Below are 20,035 nucleotides of genomic sequence, written 5' to 3' on the forward strand. Positions count from 1 at the left end.
CCTTTTCCGTGGAAACGAGCTTAAATGGTCGTTTTGTTGGTGAGAGACGGAAAGTGCTAGGATTTTGCACGTCTCAGGTGGAATCCCACTTATCTCGCGTGGCAAGGCCATTTCCGCCGTTTCAAATAAGTGAAATTTAGTCGGATTTCCTTTTCCTTTTCGAGACTTCTGTCGAAATTGCGCCCAAATCTAACGAAGCAACCAGAGAGATTAGATTGGAAACTTGAAATATTTCATTACCCAAAACCCATTACATATTCCTCCTTTCCAAAATCAATCTTACTATAAAAAAAAACCCATGAGCAAAAGGGAGGAAAAATAGACAATAAGAGTGGGTTTTGATTTAACCACCAAAACCATAGAGGGTCCTACCCTGCCTCTTAAGGGCATAAACAACATCCATTGCCGTCACAGTCTTCCTCCTAGCATGCTCAGTATAAGTAACAGCATCACGAATAACGTTCTCCAAGAAGATCTTAAGAACCCCTCTTGTTTCTTCATAAATAAGACCACCAATACGCTTCACACCACCTCTACGAGCCAATCGTCGAATTGCAAGTTTGGTAATCCCCTGAATTTTATCCCTGAACACCTTCCTATGACGCTTTGCGCCACCCTTTCCTAGCCCTTTTCCTCCCTTCCCTCTTCCTGACATTTTTTTTTTCAAACTCTGTAAAACCCTCGGAAATAGAAAAATGCTTTGCTTCAGCAGTTTAGCTTGTGCAAGTGTAACTGCTTAGCTTAGCTTAGATAAGTCCAAAGCTGTGAGTATAGATAAGTCCAAAGTGCGTAGCTTTCATGGCCATTAAATGAATGTTGCCATCTATTTTTGTCTTTTCTGATCCCATCCCTCATCTCCAAACAGTTTCTGTGAGTAGATAAGTCCACGGCTTGTGCATGTGTAACTTGGGGATTTGGTAAGCAACCTAGCAATTGCATGTCTCTGATGGCTGCCACTTGTATAATTGTATAAAGTTGAATCGAATGCAATAAAGAGCCTCAAGTGTCTCTTTTGTCGTTAACAAATTAAATGAGTTCCACTAATATCTTGAATAATAAGAACCGACTCCAAATAGATAGATGCTCAGAGATGAACATTAGAGTGGAAATCAGGATTGTGCTCAAACGACCAACATAGCCTCTTTAATTGCATTAGCATGGTTTGTTAAACAATTTGGATACAAGGTTCATAACTCCATGGCTATAGTATTTGGAATCCACAGTTCTACATACCTGCTATAGAGAATAATTTTGAGTACTCCAAGCACAGGCAAACGTTTGGATTTGGGAATTATTTTTACCAAGCCGTGTGTTGAAGACCAGCTGCCACTTACATTTTGTTGAAGACCAGTTGTCACTTGTGAAGCTTGTGAACATATTCCCATAACAAGCTCCTTTTGCATACTGTTGAGGTTGGAAATCCTTCAAGGAGGTAGAGGAAATCCATAACAAGATTGACTTCTTAAGGAGGTAGAGGAAATCTGCTTCTTTAAAAAAAATTTGAGTATTTATTTCTGTTAGTGGACTATTTGGTAGGGCTTAGGGGGCGTAACTTACTTTATATCTGGTAAAGAACATATTCTGTTCTATTTCTTTTCCGTTTCCTGGCAACTGAATGCACATTCCTGCTGTTTCTTTTCCGTTTCCTGGCAACTGAATGCGCACTCATACTGCTTTCTTAGCAGTTTCTTTTCCTTTCCATTTCTTTCTGCCACGTCATTTCCTTTTCTTTTTCCTTTCCTTCACGCAACTGAACAGGCCCTAAGGTAGCATCTGCATTCCTTTCTAATGATGAATTAAGGCTCATATGATTGGCATGTTTGAATGGGGTCTGATGAGTGATTGGATTTCAATTTAATTTTTGTTGGAGTGATTTTAATCCCTGAACAGTAGTATGGTTGTTGATTTCTGTTCTCATCTTTGGCTTTGGTTCATGCTTTGATGTTCTATGATTACAAAGATGTTCAACAATGCCTTGTGTTAGAAATTGCAGTAATAGTTATAGAGGCTATTTTCATTTTGATAATTCAGCCCGCTATTAATGATGTTTTTATGTAGCCTAACAGGCTTTGTTTGGTTCTATGAGTTAAAAAAAATATTGTTTCGTCAGTTTCAGCCAAATCAATTTGCATTTCCTCTGATCCTTTTAGTCTCATAATTGATCTGTGTATTTTAGGATTATTGAATGCAAATTTCATGTTGTCTCTTCTAGAAATTGTATGTCCAGGACCAAACCATGATTCAACTGACATGATTGCTTCTTGGTTCGAAAATATTAACCAAGTTCATATTCAAAGGTCTTCATTGGATTTAGGCAAGGGGTAAACTCCTAAATGTAGTCTCCTTTGAGTCATTTAAACGTTAATACTTGGCATGAATGGGAGATGCTAAGTATTCTGCAGGGAAGATTTTCTTTTGGGCATACTTTGAAAGGAGAACACATAGATGGTGTGAGTTCATTATATTCAGGACATCAAATGATGTAAATCTGCTATGTTTGGGTTAGCACATCGCAGGAGGTCCAAAGACCTTGTAGTTGTCAGTGTGAGGTATTAAGTATATCATGAGGTTTACGTTTGAGAGGATTTGCAATGAATTTCACTTCTTATTTGTTGTTCTACTTGGAATTATTCTTCTTGAATTCTAGTGTGTATGCCCTGATGACATGGATATGACACCATCTCATAAATTTGATCTCATTTGTAAATAGTTAGGAGAGTTCTCCTTCATATTCTTAGAACAAATGTCAGTGCATCCATGTCGTGTAAGAGTATATAAGCGCATTATTTCTCTCATCTGAATTGATGTCTTGCATCTCTCCTTTTAGTGATCCTTGATGCCTGTTAACAATGGGGAGAAGAGGGTGATGAGGTTAGTATGAATACCAAAACAAAGGGTAGTGTCTGTACCAATGTCTATAGGCTTGTGATGTTGGCATTTATGAATTTGATAGCCATATAAACTCAACTCGTCTCCTTCAGCTTGCCTCATTATCAGAGCTTAGTTTTATGAATGTCAGTACCTCTCTTCTTAGGGATAGTACCATGCCTTATAGATTTCAGTTGCACCTTGAGGAGTTCATTTAGAGGGTATTGAACTAGGATTTGTCCATTTGATCTGATTTTGATTTCAATCAATTCTCTCAATGTGTGTATCTGGTGTTTTTGAATGATGTGTGTAATAATGATAGATTTCATCATCGGCTTAGTTAACATGTAACCTCGTTATTTCTATGTCTCTTCTTTAGGATTTCTTACTACGCATGTCTACATAATATAAGAGTGGGTCTCGGGTTCCTAAATTCATTTTTTCGGAGGCTCAGCTTGTGGTTTCGACATTTATGAAGACAAAAAGGGGATTATAATGAAGCCGATTGGAGTTGTTCCTTATCTTATTCCCTTCTTCCTTCTTTAGGTTTCAGGCCAATACTCTGGTTTCTTTTCTTAGGACTTTCTCCTACTTTTGGAATCTTCGCTAGAGTTTAGGACTAGCATCAGTGTATGATCTTTTCATCAATTTTCAAAAGCTCCGTCTTCTTAAGTTCAGGCTATGACGGAATGCTTCTTGAGCCACCCCCTTCCCTTCCTGTCTTAGAGCTTTTGCAGGTTAAGGGATTTCTTCCTTTTAGGGTCGTTCATAAGGTTTAGGAATCCGTCCTACCGTCATAAAGAGTTAGGAGTCTGTCCTACTCCTATAGAGTTTAGGAGTCTGTCCTACCTCTATAGAGTTTAGGATTCTGTCCTACCTTTCTCAGAGTTGGAGTCTGTCCTACCTTTGCAGAGTTATTGGATTCTGTCCTACCATCATAGAATCATAGGATTCTGTCCTACCCCCTATAGAGTTTAGGAGTCTGTCATATCCCTTATAGAGTTTAGGATTCTGTCCTATCCATTCATATAGTTTAGGATTCCGTCCTTTCATCTTTCAGAGTCAGTCTTTGCATGTTCTTAGGCTTCGTAGTTTAGAAGAAGTCCGAACTACGGATGGCTTGATCCCTAGCTGAGGGATACGTAGGCAGCTCAGGCTTGCAGCTGGCATCCTGAGTTCAGTCACAACTTCAAAAACTTCTATAAGCTTCAAAACCTTTCAAACCTTCCAAAACTACAAAAATTCTTCAAAATAACCTTACCAAAACCTTTTCAAAAAGATCTTCCCATAGAGTTTGGAGTCTGTCTTAGGCGTTTGGGGTGTCTTAGAGTTAGGAGTCTGTCATGTTTGTGTTGATATGCTGAGTCTTGTCGTGTGAGTGTCCTCAGAGTTAGGAGGCCTCGAGTCGTGGTCGGTTAGACATTTAGTCGAGCCGATGGCTAGACTAGAATGCACTTAGATAGCCTATGGTTTTTCTTAGGACGCACAGCCTAGTCACACACAGGGTGTAGGGCCCACCTGCATTAGTTATGGCATATAGAGAGTCCTAAAAATTACCATTCACTTGAACTTAAGTAATGGCTCAAGAAGCTTTAAAAACTAGTCAGCTCTAGTATCGAGTCTAGGATAGCGGTCCTAGAGGGTTAAGCATTGTAGTTTAGAATAGGCCGTCGAACTACGTTGACTCTGATTCTTCCCGACGCCAGGATACGTAGAGCAGTCGGGATGGATGGCCATCTTGGTCCGAGTCAAGTATCATATTAGAGTCTTAGGGTTTGTCCTGTTATGTTGTGTGTGGAGTCAAGTCATGCTGCGTGTTTTGTTGTGTTTTCTTACTTTCATGTACAGACCCTATACTTTTAGCTTTAGCATGCATGTGTTTGCCCATCAGAACTTAGACGCCAATTAGGCATGACACTCATAACCTAGCTATTCTTAGGTGGCATGCCTTTCATTGCTTTTGTGTGTGTTTATTATTCCTCTCCGAGACATGCATGATTGATAGATGTTATCTCGGGGATATTTGTTCCCATTTCGCATGATTTTCGCCCAAAACTCTTCAAAGTTAATAATAAATGGCATGAGAGACCAGGTGCTTGCACTTGGGCGAATTGGGGGCGCCTAACCCCTTCCTCATTCGTCATTAGGCACGGACCTTTTGTATCTCTGGTTATCTGTTGCGACAGAGCATAGTATGGGATCCAGGGCCCACTTACTTGGATGGCGACTCTTTCTTTCTTTAAGGTGCGTCTCGAATCATGGATAGTCCCCGAATCGAGTGGTATCTCACTTTTCATCGCCGCTCATGCTGTGAGGGGCACTCTTTCGAGAGTTCCTTGGTGGAGCTCTCCTTCACGTGGATGATCTAGAGACTTTCTGGGGGCTCGTCCCCCCGCCTCTCTCGGATCGGGGTTCACAGAACCCTTTCCTCATATATATATATATATATATATATATATATATATATATATATATATAGAGAGAGAGAGAGAGAGAGAGAGGAAAAGGATTGTATGCTCGAACGTACTATGCTTATGGTACGCTCGAGTGCCCCAATCACATGGGTCCCACATTTTTTTTGGTGATCCAAAGCATTCATTTGAAAGGCCCTATCATAGATAGGGTGTGAACCAAAAATCAGCTCCATAGGATCATCCTAACCCATCCATTTGTGGAGGGCAAAATGGACAGACCACAAATCTGCCCATTTTTGCCCATTCATTTGAAAGGCCCTATCATAGATAGGGTGTGAACCAAAAATCAGCTCCATAGGATCATCCTAACCCCTCCATTTGTGGAGGGCAAAATGGACAGACCACAAATCTGCCCATTTTTGCCCTCCACTTTTGGAGGGGTTAGGATGAATCAATGGAGCTGATTTTTGGTACACGCCTATCTATGATAGGGCCTTGCAAATGAATGCTTTGGATCACCACAAAAAATGTGGGACCCATGTGATTGGGGCACTCGAGCGTACTATAAGCTTGGTACGCTCGAGTGTACAATCCTTTTCCTCATATATATATATATATATATGAGGAAACTGTTGGTGAGCTTAAGCTCACCAAACTTATGGTGAGCTAGCTTGCCCAATCACATGGGTCCCACATTTTGGGGAGTGATCCAAACCATTCATTTGCAAGGCCTTATCATAGATAGGGGGTGTACCAAAAATCAGCTCCATAGGATCATCCTAACCCCTCCATTTGTGGAGGACAAAAATGGGGCAGATTTGTGTCTGTCCATTTTTGTCCTCCACAAATGGAGGGGTTAGGATGATCCTATGGAGCTGATTTTTGGTACACCCCCCATCTATGTAAGGGACTTTCAAATGAATGGTTTGGATCATCCTAACAAAGTGGGCCCCCATGTGATTGGGCAAGCTAGCTCACCATAAGTTTGGTGAGCTTAAGCTCACCAACAGTTTCCTCTATATGTATATATATATATATATATATATATATATATATATATATACACACACACACGTGTGTGCGTGCGTGTGTGTGTGAGAGAGAGAGAGAGAGAGAGAGAGAGAGAGAATGTAATGGGTTCATGCAAGCGTGATGTATGATCATATAAATTAATGAAATCATAAACATGTGAATGGATATATGTGTAACTGTAAGGATTTGTGAAAATGTGTGATTATATTAATGTGTGAAATCTTGATTTTGTGAATGAATGTGTAAATGTAAGGGATTCATGCAAGTGTGATGCATGTGTGATCATATAAATGTGTGAAATCATAATCATATGAATGAATATATCTAATACTATATAGCAGAAGAGAAAAGGGAGAATTATTGTCCATTTAACATGTCAATGGATGATTTTTACTCTTTTTTGCCCTCCCCGCATATCTGTACATACTATCTATGTGAGGGTAAAATCGTAATCTACATACGAAAAGTACCGACAGAGGGTACCTGTCTATGACAATTACGGAAAAAAACTACCAAGAAGATGTAAAGACATATATGACAATGATGAAAGAACTACTTTATATTACTCATGCAGGACACTTGTAAAATATTGACGGATTCCAGGCACCTGAAGAGGAACAACAATTATGGAAACCTAACAACAATTATGGAAACCTCGATCGATTGGAGGGCTAGGATCAGCCTATATCGATTGGAGGGCTAGGATCAACCTATGGAAATGATTTTACGGGCACAACCGATTGATGTTGTGTTCCATCACATGACGGTTTGGATCAACCTATAAAGCCACATAATTTCAATCTTACCCCCCTCCTTTATGCTTTTTTAATAAAAAATCTATAGGGTGATCTTTAACCATCCGATTTAAGAGGAACAACATATTATGGAAACCTCTATAGATTGGAGGGCTAGGATCAGCCTATGGAAATGGTTTTTGGGGCACAACCTATGTATGTTGTGTTCCATCACATGGACGGTTTGGATCAACCTATGATGTGGTCCGTACAGTTCTTTGTCGGCCTGTGCATCGCACCGGGTTTTTTTACTAGTATAAATGTGTGTGTGTGTGTGTGTGTGTGTGTGTGTGTGTGTGTGTGTGTGAATGTAATGGGACTTGCGCAATGGTCCATTTCGATGCTATGGAAAGTGACTCAGAGCAACAACTTTTCATAAGCCGAATTGGTAATAGAATTACATAAAGCCGAACTGGTATTGGAAGCTTTGACCCGTATCGATAAGCAGGTTGTTAAAACAAGAGAGTATAGGACCGGGCTTTGACTCATATCGTGGAGTAGACTATTAAAACAAAGAGTATTGGACTTAGCTTTGACCTGTATCGAGGAGTAGGTTGTTAAAGATAGTATTCGAACTAACTTTGCCTTGTATCAGGTAGCAGGTTGTTAAAAAGGTATTATAACTAGCTTTGACCAGTATCGGGGAGCAGGTTGTTAAAAAAAAGTGTATCGGACCTAGGGCTGCAAATGAGCTGAGCCGAGCCAAGCGTTGGGGTGTTCGGGCTCGGCTCATTTAGTTTTTAAGAAGGCTCGTGTTCAGCTCGGCTCGTTTAGTTTTCAAAAAAAGCTCGGCTCGGCTCGTTAAATATTCGAGAAAGCTCGGCTCGGGCTCGGCTCGTTAAGTGAAACGAACCAAGCTTAAGCTCGGCTCGGCTCATCTCAAGAATGATAAAAACATACATATGTGGGATTTGAACCCAAGCCACCTCTAAATCCAGTGCTTTAACCACTCGGCCAAACCTTCATTTGCAATAAACAACCCACATTCTTTTATTTTATATAAAAAACAAACATAATCCAAGCTTTAAAGCTCGGCTCTGCTCGGCTCGTTTATGAACCGAGCCTAAAAAGCTCACGAGCTTTTCCGAGCCGAACTATACAAAGCTCAAGTTCGGCTTGTTTATTTTGGCGAGCCTAATTTTTGGGCTCGTGTTCGGCTCGTTTAGTAAATGAACGAGCCCGAGCCGAGTTTTTAACGAGCCGAACCCAAACATGTTCGCGAGCCGGCTCAGTTCATTTGCAGCCCTAATCGGACCTAGCTTTGACCAGTATTGGGGATAGGTTGTTAAAAAAAGATAGTATTAGACATGTTACTGACTGTAGACACCCCATTTTGACCGTGCCCTAATCCCTCCCTTGTTTATGCAAGACCCCATCAAATGAATGAATTAGGGTCCCGAACTTCACCCTAAGCTAGCTTAGGGTCCCACTAAGGTCCCTGCAAAATTTCGTCGAAATCCGAGTTCGTTTGCCTAGCGAACGAGTCGAGCAAAGTCGTAGTGCAAGTTCGCAAAAGGGGGGGTGAATTTATCTGGTAGGGGGGCGAATTTATCTTGGAACGGTGCGATTTTAAATTAGAATAAGACACGATTGTGTCGCGCGCTCATCAAAAAATCGCGCAAAACCGCGCCCCAATCAAAGGGAGTAGTGCCAATATCAGCCCCATATTTTCTATAAAAATGAAAAAAATCTGTAAATAAAAAAAAAACCTCTGATTTTCGCTCGATCAGATCTGAGAAAAGAGAGGGAGATTTTCCGATCGAGGTTTTCCATTCCTGGATCATCTTCTCAGGCAAGGATCCGACGAATCCGAAGCCGATTGCTGCTGGCTATTGTCTCTAATCCAAAGATCCCTCATCTAATCCGGCCTTAATCCGACCGAAACTCATTTTCTCCGATCATCTTCTCCGGCCTGTTGGCCGAAGTTCCGGTAGGTAAGCTGCTTCAAAAGACTTGTTTTCTCCTTTTTCTAGCTTTGTTGTCTTCTTCCCTATATATTTCATAGCTAAAAACCCTAGATTTGCATAGATCTATGAGATTGAGGGATCAGATTTTTCTTAAACTCCAGAGAAAAAGAGAGGAACAAAGAGAGAGAGAGAGAGAGAGAGAGAGAGAGAGAGAGAAAGAGAGAGAAATTTTCCCCTTTTCTTGCTTCCGATCGTCTTCCTCGGCAATCTCATCGGAGTTCCGATCAAAAATCCGTCAGATTTCCTTTCTTCAAGCTTCACTGTCTATATCTTTTTTCTTATTTTCTTTACATAGAATCTTAGATCTAAACCCTAAACCTTGTCTTCTAATTTTCTCCGGCTAGCCTCCGGCAAAGCTCCGGTCAAGATTCTGATCTTCTTTAGCCAATTCCGGCCAGGATCCGGTCATTTTTCGGTCAGATTAATCATTGTTCACGAATGATTATTTACTACTTTCCTCATCCCATGCTATTTTTATGATTTCTCTCTTATAGATTTTGTTTAAGCTCTGTTCTAGTGTCAAAACCCTAGATCTGTACCAAATTTGATCCGTTTTCTACAAGATCAGTCCCTTTTATCTCTTCTAAAATCAACACCATAACACTCTCACCTTATGGTCGAACATATCTGAGCTATGGAATTGCTAGCGATGGAGGAAGAAAAGAACCATCTCAGTGTTGAGCATTTCAAATTTTAGAGGATCACAGGGAACTTCAGTTGCTGCTCTGATCATTTGCGGCGATCACAGTTCGTCAGTTGCGTCCCAGAAATTTGCTTCGTAGGTAACAAACAGAAAGCCTTGCCAATATCTGTCAACAACCAAGGTATGTCCATCTTCCTTTTATCTTACTTTATTTGAGGATGCCATGCAATTATATAGCTTAAGCCAGTTTAGAATGTCTATTCTGTTCTTGCTGTGATCAGTTGCATTTTTTTCCAACAAAAGAAGGCACTGGCATTAGCCTTCCCATGTTTTGTAATTGCATTGAATCACCTTGCTGGGTGGATTGGTATATACTTCAAGACATGGGAGCACTAATGTTAGTTGCCTAAAAATGATAATAAAAAATGCCTCATCTTGAATACTTCTGTTATTTCTTAGGGAAATGATATCACGCCAGCAATGCTTTCCTAATTGTGCAGTTCTATTCCTCTTCTATTGATTTTGAACCTAGTAATACCCAAGCTTCTTATCAATTCAGCTTGTGATGAATTCTTTTGGGCACAGCAAAGACCATTAGATAACCCTTTTGAACAAAAAAAGTCAGGTTGAGTTGGTTTAATTTAAAAAAAAAACAAGGCTGTATGTGTATTTGAATGTGCTGAAATCTATAATTTTTCGTGTGAGCAATAGTAGTAAAATCTGGATTTGCATAAGCAAGAGAAGTACTCAAATCTGCATTTTTTTTGTGAGCAAAGAAGTGTGTACACAACTGTAGGGCTTGTATCTAAACATTTCTTTGAAAGAAGAGCTTTTGCCAAGACTTGGAGATAATATACAAAGCAAGGATTGCTGTTATGGTATGGGCATAAAATGTAATCTGTGATGGAGATTGATTGTGCTTGTGTGGAGAAGTCTTATGAAGGAGAACAAATTTACAGAGCTAGTGTTGTCGTGCTGTTGTACATGATTAGAGTATCTTAGTGTATTGTTGTTAGAGTGGTTATGTGATTGTAGCCTACCTGTGGCGTGAATCTGTCTAGTTCTCATCAATGGTGTGACAGAACTGCGAGTTTTATATATGCCAGTGTGGTGTTGTAGAGGGCGATGAAGGCGTTAGCCCAAGCCCATCTTTAGAGGGACTTGATCATGGTGGTACCCTCTCTCTTCCTTCCCCTTCCTTAAGCAGGAATTTCTTAGCTTTTTAGGTATCCTCGAACATAGGTTTTCCTATTCATTACGAGGGCGATGAAGGCGTTAGCCCAAGCCCATCATTGGAGGGATTTACCCGGTTGTGTTAGTACCCTCTTCTCTCTTCTTCCCTTTTTCTTTAAGTAGAAACATCTTCTCCTTTCAGGTACCTTTAAATCTTAGAAGGCCCTTTCTCATTGCGAAAGGGAGATGAAGGCGTTAGCCCAAGCCCATTATTAGGGGACTTGCTCAATCCAAGTAGCACTCCCCTCTTTACTTAGAAGACTTGTCCAGTCTTTTAAGTGTGTATCCCTTGTATATTAGAAACTCATTCATTGCACGGGCAATGAAAGAGCTATCTAGAGCCCTTCTTAGGAGACAGGCCGTGTCTCATTTATCCTACTGGTCATCCTTTTTTAGACAGGCTTTTTCTCATTAGTCATAATGTTCTCTGTGTTTAAGAGACTTTTTCAGTCTCACTAGCACCCTTCTTTATCCCCATTTCTTTTAGGAGACTAACTTAGTCTCATTAGCACTCCCCTCTTAGAGTTGTGCACTAGGAGTCAGTTTTTTTTTCTATTAGTATAGGAGTCTGTCCTTAGCTAGATAATCAATCTTTCTTTCAGGAGTCAGTCCTATCATCATAGAGGTTAGGATTCTTTCCAACCTCTCATCAAGTCATTTTATCCGCTCCTGCAAGGTATAGGATGTTGTCCAACCCTTGCAGAGTCGTGTTTCTGTCCATTTTCCCCGCAAAGCATATGATGCTGTCCAACCTTTGCGGGATATCAGGAGTCTGTCCTACCCTTATGATGATAGGATTCCGTCCTCTTGTGTCAAAAACATAAAAAACATCTGAAAAACTAAAAATCTCAAAAATCTTGAATCATTAGGAGTAGTTAGGAAATCTTTTCTGAACTACGTTGGCTTGATCCCTTTCAACAGGGTACGTAGTGCAGCTTGGGATTCACATCCCAAGTACAGCCAAACCTTTAAAAATAAACATTTTAAATCTTTTAAAATTACAAAAATATTCAAATCCTTTTCAAAAAGATCTTCCTCTAGAGTTAGGAGTCTGTCCTAGCTTTTTGGAATGTTTTAGAGTTAGGAATCTGTCCTGATTTGTATTGATATGGTGTGTCCTGTCGTGTGAGTGTCCCTAGAGTTAGGAGGCCTCGAGTTGATCGGTTAGACATTTAGTCGAACCGATGGCTAGACTAGGAAGCATATACTCAGCCCATGGTTTTCATTAGGTTGCACAGCCTAGATACTCATAGGATGTAGGGCTCACCTGCATTAGCTTAAGGCTAAACAACTTGCATTAGTTAGGGCATATAGAGAGTCCTAAAAATTACAATTCACTTGAACTTAAGCAATCGTACAAAAAGCTTTAAAAATCAGTCGATTCTAGTGGAATCGAGTCTAAGATAGCGGTTCTAGATGGTTAGGCATCGTAGTTTAGAATAGGTCATCGAACTACGTTGACTCTGATTCTTCCCGAGGCCGGGATACGTAGAGCAGCTGGGATGGACGGTCATCTTGGTCCGAGTCAAGTCCTGCATTAGAGTTTTAGGATTTGTCTTGTCCAGTGATGTATATAATTGATTTGTGTTGTGTGTTTTGCTGTGTTTTCTTACTTTCACGTACAGATCCTATACCTTTAGCTGTAGCATGCATGTGTTTGCACACCAGAATTCAGACACCAATTAGGTATGACACTCATAACTTAGCTCTTTAGGCTTGTCACTCAGAATCTAGCTACCCATAGGTGACACTTATTTTATTTCTTTTGCGTGTGCTTATTATTCATCTCCAAGACATGCATGATTAGATAGACGTCTTCTCGGAGATATTCATTCCCATTTCATATGATTTTCGCCCAAAACTCTTCAAAATTAATAAATAAATGGCATAAGAGACCAGGTGTTTGCACTTGGGCGGATGAGGAGCTCTTTAGACCTTCCGAATTCGTAACCAGGCACGAACCTTCTTTTATATCTCTGGTTATCCGTTGCAACAGAGCATAGTATGGGATCCTTGGCCCACTTTTCTTGGATGACGACTCTTCTTTGTTTAAGGTACACCTCGAATCTGGGCTAGTCCCCGAATCGAGAGGTATCTCACCTTTTATCGCCACTCATGCTGTGAGGGGCACTTCTTTCGAGAGTTCCTTGGTAGAGCTCTCCATTCACGTGGATGATCCATAGAGACTATCGTGTGGGGGCCCGTCCCCCGCCTCTCTCGGATCGGGGTCCACATTGACACATATCGGGGAGTAAGTTATTAAAAAAAGAGTATATTGGACATGGCTTTGACCCGTATCAGGAGCAAGTTGTTAAAAAGTAAGTATAAAACCTGAATATTTATATTTGTATATTCGTGTAAAATGGCATGGCATGCTATAGACACCCCATTTTGACCGAACCCTTGACCCATCATTTCGAATAAAATTCCTTAAATAAAGTGAATTAGTGCCCCGAAGTTAACCCTAGCGTAGAATAGAATCACATTTGGGCGTTTGTAAAATTTCAGAAATGGCAGATAAGGCTAAGAAAGTTGGTGTAAGTTATAAAGTAAAGAGGTGTTAATGTCATTTGCAAAGGGGTGGTGAAATATCCCATACAGGATTGTCAATATCAACCCTATATGTGGCATAGATTAGAGCAAAATGTTGTATTCATTGTTACCCAAGGCAGCCCTTGTTGGATAAAGAGTAGTCATAATTTCACAGAGAGGGGAGTGAATCAAGGAATGAGGTGGCTGTCCATAACAAAAGAAAAGAAAAGGCAATTTTATTTTACCCTTGTTGTTCAGTGGACCACCCCTGGTAGTGTAAAAAAGAGTGGTCATGAGTACTAGAGGGGGGTGTCCAAGCAATAACAGGGGGTGTAAATTTATCATTTCCCTTTATATCTCATCGAATGAGAGCTTGAAAGGAGAAGCGATGAGAGCTTGAAAGGAGAAGCTCTGATTTTTTTTTCATTTTATAAAATATCAAACAGAGAGAGAGAGAGAGGAGAAACCCCCAAAATCATCAAAACCTAACATACATTCATCTTCTCCGATCGCACCTTTGCCGGATTCCGGCCAGTATTTTCCCTCCGGTCAGCCATCTTTTACCGAGCTTCCATTAAAAGCTGCCACTAGATTCGGGTATTTCTTACCCTAGCTATAGATCCTTCATCTTAAAAAACCCTTGGCTATGGCTCATCTTCATCTAGGTTTAGAAAATCCTCACTTATAATTCCGATCAGTGCAGAATAGGAAAAAAGTCCAGATCTATAGGGTTTGTAAGGAGGTTCCCTATTTTAGGGTTTTGAAGGAGTCTTTTCATCTATGTACAGAGAGAGGTCGAAAAAGAAGAAGATATGTCCGCACCTCCGGCATAGATTCGATCTCTTCCCTGTAATTCCAATTTTAGTAGAGGAGTCAAATAGAGTGAGAGTTAGAGAGAATAGAGAGATCTGTGGGAGAGTGAGGGTTTCAGGGAGGAAGAAAATTTTAAGAGAGAAGCAGAGAGAGTTGAGGAAAAGGAAGAAGATCCTCTTCTCCGGCCGAATCGCCGGAGCTCCAGCTTCTTCATCACTAGAATTCCATCAAAATTTCAGTCAATCGCCATCACTTCCGACGAGTTCGCACCTACCGTGATACAGTTCTGGTCACTATTAACATTAATCCGGTAACTCCTTTATTATTTCAATTCACACTTAGTGCTCTCTGTTTCATTTTTTTTAGTATCTTTACATTTTTTTTTACTGCTCTATCATGTTATTCTGTTTTGATTTGATAAACAAGTGATGAACATGTGATTTTTTTTCTTATGATTTTGATCTGTTATGCTAAATACATTTGCATGCAAAATAGTGAAATTGCATTAAATTTTCATTTGACATATTAGTTTTGCCAAGATTTGTCGATTGTGGTTTGAAGTTCTATCTCTTAAGGCCATAATAAATTAGTGTGTGGCTAACCTATACAGAAGCAGAGTCATGTATATGAACTCCAATCCATCTCATTCTTTCCCTGTTTGCTTTTGATACTTGTGTTTGAAAGAAATGAGGTGTAGGACTTTGTCTTTGAATTCGGTTTTATCTGAATTTGCAGTTTGCAGTTTGTGTCAGTTGGATTTAAGAATGATGAGTGTTTATTCTCAGTTTTTTTTTTATTGTTAATTTTTTTTTCTTTGATAATTCTTAGAATGCAAATCATTTTGTCTATGTGATTTTAGTGTGGTTTGTTGGCTGAATATGAAACTCTGTTTTTCTTTTTCGTGTTTTTTTTTAAGAAGAAGATAGGAAAATTTCAGTTAATTTTGATGTAAATCAGGTTTATAGAATGGGGAAATGGTCAATCATGTTACAAAATTCATACTTTAAATATGTATTTAATGATTACATTCTCCTTCCGTGATTTGTTGACGCTGCATGTTGGTCATATCTGTTTGGTCAATAAGGTTAATAGATAGGGTCATTGGCCTATGATCTTCCTTGAGAATTGTGTGCGGGTAATTCTTAAAGTGATTCTTTTTTTATGCCTCTACATTAAGACTTGTGGATTTTGCTATTGTAGCTGAATATGATTTTTCAAATGGAGCAGACACTATTTCATTAGATTAGTGATATTAGTTAAAATAATTTACTTTTAAGATTGTCTTGGATTCGGGAATATAGAAATCTTCTACTTATTTTATATTGTAAGAGAGTCCTTTAGTTTGATAAATTGTAAAATACAATCATTGGGCTTGAGTGAATTTTGCATGTGGGGTGTTTTGTCATTTTGATTAAGTTTTCAAGTTACCATAGTCTCTTGGTCATAGTCTGTCACCACTTCGCTATGGTGTTATTGATAATATTGTGTTTTGCTACATGAGTGATCTGTGAAAATTGAATTAGCATAGTTATGTATCAGCCTTTGCGGTCACAATTTGTTCCCTCGTATTAAATAGCATGCAAGAGTCATGGGAACTGTAACAGAGATATAAGAGGACCTTGGTATAAGGATCAAAACATGAGGGTGTTCATATTATTTTCTTAGTTAGCTCAATCATATTTCATTACTCGCCTAACTAATGCTTGTTTGTTCTTTTAAACCGATTTTTGAGAGTTTTTCAGGGGTTCCGATAGCAACTTCATAGTCTATTAGACATGCTTAGACATGGAACTCCTTACCCATTGCGTGGGCTATGATGGCACTAGCCGGAGCCTCCCTTTTTAGGAGACAAGCAATGTCTTGGTAGACCAGTTGCACTCTTTTAGGAGACATGCTTTGTCTCATTAGTAGTTGATCTTTTTAGGAAACTATATTGGTCTCATTAGAGAGTCACCCCCAAAAGGCTTGCCCAGCTTTATGTTAGAACATTACCCTCTTTTAGGAGACAGGCTATGTCTTATGTGGAAAAAGTCAGACCTTTTGGAGACAGGCTTTGTCTCACTAGTGAGTCACTCATAGGAGATTACCCAAGTCTCATTATTAGCACATCCTTATTAGAAGACCGACTTGGTCTGTTAGTTGCCTGTGCCCATATTCTTCTTATCGTTGCAAGGGCAATGATAAGGTTACTTAGAGCCCTCCTAGGTGTTTAGGAGACTTGCCCAGTCTCATTAGCACCCTTCTTTATCTCATCTTTCCCTAGGAGACATGCCATGTCTCATTAGCACTCCTCTTAGAGTCACTAGTCTGAGAGCCTTTTTCTATTAGCATAGGAGTCTGTCCTTAGCTAGAGAGTCAGTCCTTCTTTCAGGAGCCAGTCCTATCATCATAGGGGTTAGGATTATGTCCAACCTCTCATCAAGTCATGTGATTTTTTTTATCCACTCCTGCAAGGTATATGATGCTGTCCAACCCTTGCAGAGATGTGATTCCATCTAGCCTTCCCAGTAAAGCATAGGATGTTGTGCAACCTTTGCGGGATATCAGGAGTCTGTCCTCCCCTTATGATGATAGGATTCTGTCCTCTTGAGTCAAAAACAAAAAAAAAACTTGAAAAATATCTGAAAAATTAAAATTCTCAAAAATCTTGAGTCACTAGGAGTAGTTAGGAAAGTCTGTTCCGAACTACGTTGGCTTGATCCCTTTCCACGGGGTACGTAGTGCAGCTTGGCATCCATATCCCAAGTCCAACCTAAGCTTTCAAAATAAGCATTTCAAACCTTCCAAAAATACAAAAATTCTTCAAAATCTTTTCAAAAAGATCTTCCCCTAGAGTTAGGAGTTTGTCCTAGATATTTGGTTTGATTTAGAATTATGAGGTTGTCATGTTTGTGTTGATATGGTGTGTCTTGTCGTGTGAGTGTCCCTAGAGTTAGGAGGCCTCGAGTCGTGGTCGGTTAGACATTTAGTTGAGCCGATGGCTAGACTAGGAAGCATATAGTCAGCCCATGGTTTTCTTTAGGATGCACAGCCTAGTTACACATAAGATGTAGGGCCTACCTGCATTAGCTTAAGGCTAATCAACTTGCATTAGTTAGGGCATATAGAGAGTCCTAAAAATTACAATTCACTTGAACTTAAGTAATTGTATAAAAAGCTTTAAAAACCAGCCGAGTCTAGTTGATCGAGTCTAAGATAGTGGTTCTAGATGGTTAGGCATCGTAGTTTAGAATAGGTCATCGAACTACGTTGATTCTGATTCTTTCCGAGGCCGGGATACGTAGAGCAGCCGGGATGGATGGTCATCCTGGTCCGAGTCAAGTATTGCATTAGAGTCTTAGGATTTGTTGTGTCGAGTCGGGTGTAAAGTCAAGTCGTGATGTGTGTTTTGTTATGTTTTCTTACTTTCATGTACAGACCATATACCTTTAGCTGAGCATGCATGTGTTTGCACACCAGAACTTAGACACCAATTAGGTACGACACTCATAACCTAGTTATTCTTAGGTGACACTTATTTTATTTATTTTGTGTGTGCTTATTATTTATCTCTGAGATATGCATGATTAGGTAGACGTCTTCTCAGAGATATGTGTTCCCATTTCACATGACTTTCGCCCAAAAATCTTCAAAATCAATAAATAATTGGCATAAGAGACCAGGTGTTTGCACTTGGGCGGATGAGGTGCTCTTCGGACCTTCCAAATTCGTAACCAGGCACGAACCTTCTTTTATATCTCTGGTTATCCATTGCAACAGAGCATAGTATGGGATCCAGGGCCCACTTCCTTGGATGGCCACTCTTCTTTGTTTAAGGTACGCCTTGAATCCTGGCTAGTCCCCGAATCGAGAGGTATCTCACCTTTTATCGCCACTCATGTTGTGAGAGGCCCTTCTTTCGAGAGTTCCTTGGTAGAGCTCTCTATTCACGTGGATGATCTAGAGAGACTTTCTGAGGGTCCGTTCCCCCGCCTCTCTCGGATCGGGGTCCACACATGCGTATTCATATGTGCATTTAAAAAAACATGTGTGAGTACCTAGTGAGCTTGCATGTACAAGGAGCACTTGGTTCGGCATGCGAGTGAGATATGGTGGTATAGAATAGTACAACGACCTTATGTTCACCAGGAGTGCTTGGTTCAACATATGAGTTAGCCATGACAGTATGTTTTCAGGTGTGAGCTCATTAGATATTAACAACTTTATTTGAGTATCAATTTACAGTGTTAATTACTTCGATATTACTAAGACCATTTATTTTTTATTGATTAAGTGATTAAGATCTTTGTGTTAATGGTTTTTTAAAATATTTTAGATTATTATTAAGTCATATAAATCTATTAAATCTTGAATGTTGCATGTGATTCTTACTAAGTTAAATATGAACTTACCCTCAACATCTCGGTGGCAAGTAGTAATGTAATTTTTATGAATTGAGAATTTCGGGGATATGGGAATTCAGCAAGAGATGAGATGATCTATAGGAGATGTATAGTTAGTGATCTGTTTGTCAAGTTTTGAAAAATATTTTGATGTATATTTATACATTTGGCAGGTAAATTCTATGAGGAATAAATTTGTGAACTTGTTTATTAGCCATCATTCAATTATGTTTTATTGAATCATGGTCTATGTATGAATTCACTAATTATGTTACCTTAGTCAGTTTATTATCTAGATTTTGAGATTTTTGAAATCTGGGACGTTACAATATGTGTACTAAGTTACTAACTAATATTTGTTTTTATTCATCAAGACGAGATCTTTCTAGCAAGTCGATTTTAAAATCATATTTAACTTTAAAACCATTTGCATATAAGATTGAATGCAAATAATTAAAGATATCCAAGACTTACGTCACCGCGTTCGTGTACTTTTTTTCTTGCTCTAATTATTTTGTCAATAATATTAGGGAGATGATATTTGCACAGCCATTCTTTAATAATTGCACAAACACATGTTGTCTTTTCCTTTTTAATTGGTTCTTCTTTAAATAATAAACGACAAGATGGGTTAGTGCAATTATAAAAACATGGTTGTGTTGATATCATCTCCCTAATAATAAGTAGGACAAGTAAAAATCTGGTTGACTAGTTGATGACGGCCCATATTAAGAGGGAGAGAGGGAGGTGGCTAAAATCTTTTTGAGTGGTCAAAAGCGGTGCAGCGGTGGGAAGAGAGAGAAGAAACTTGGATATGAGGAAGGAAGACAAGTTGAAAGATATATATATATATATATATATATATTTATATATATGGGGGAAAGTGATTGTGAGCGGCCCCTCATATAAGCTTATATGAGGTGACCGTTAAAAACATGGTGGGCCCACATTTTTGGGGTGATCCGAGCCGGTCATTTGATAGGCCCTGACATAGATAAGGGGTGCCCAAAAAATCAGCTCCATAGAATCATCCCAACCCTTCGTACTGAGGAGGTGAAAGAGGGGGAAAATGGACGGGTAAGCGGGCAAATTTATACCCGCCCATTTTCCCCTCTTTCACCTCCACAGTTTGAAGGGTTGGGATGATCCTATGTAGCTGATTTTTTGGGCACCCTCTATCTAATTCAGGGCCTATCAAATGACCGGTTCGGATCACCCCAAAAATGTGGGCCCACCATGTTTTTAGCGGTCACCTCATATAAGCTTATATGAGGGGCCGCTCACAATCACTTTCCCCATATATATATATATATATATATATATATATATATATATATATATAGTAGTAGTAAAAAAA

At 39.5% G+C, this 20,035-nt stretch overlaps 1 protein-coding gene across 1 annotated transcript; it reads right to left on the reverse strand.

Moving 5' to 3' along the window:
• Positions 1-210: 210 nt before the first annotated feature.
• Positions 211-706, reverse strand: LOC143881155 (histone H4-like). Its single transcript, XM_077384144.1, has one exon. The coding sequence runs from the start codon at positions 653-655 to the stop codon at positions 344-346; it is 312 nt and encodes a 103-aa protein (XP_077240259.1). The 5' UTR covers positions 656-706; the 3' UTR covers positions 211-343.
• Between the last annotated feature and the right edge of the window lie 19,329 nt (positions 707-20,035).

The sequence above is a fragment of the Tasmannia lanceolata genome, unplaced genomic scaffold (genome assembly GCF_043159265.1).
Source record: "Tasmannia lanceolata isolate RefF3 unplaced genomic scaffold, GAP_Taslan_0.1 ptg000007l, whole genome shotgun sequence".
Taxonomy (NCBI): domain Eukaryota; kingdom Viridiplantae; phylum Streptophyta; class Magnoliopsida; order Canellales; family Winteraceae; genus Tasmannia; species Tasmannia lanceolata.

Excerpts from the sequence above, each read along its gene's own strand:
- LOC143881155 (XM_077384144.1), bottom strand. The coding sequence starts at position 655 with ATGTCAGGAAGAGGGAAGGGAGGAAAAGGGCTAGGAAAGGGTGGCGCA.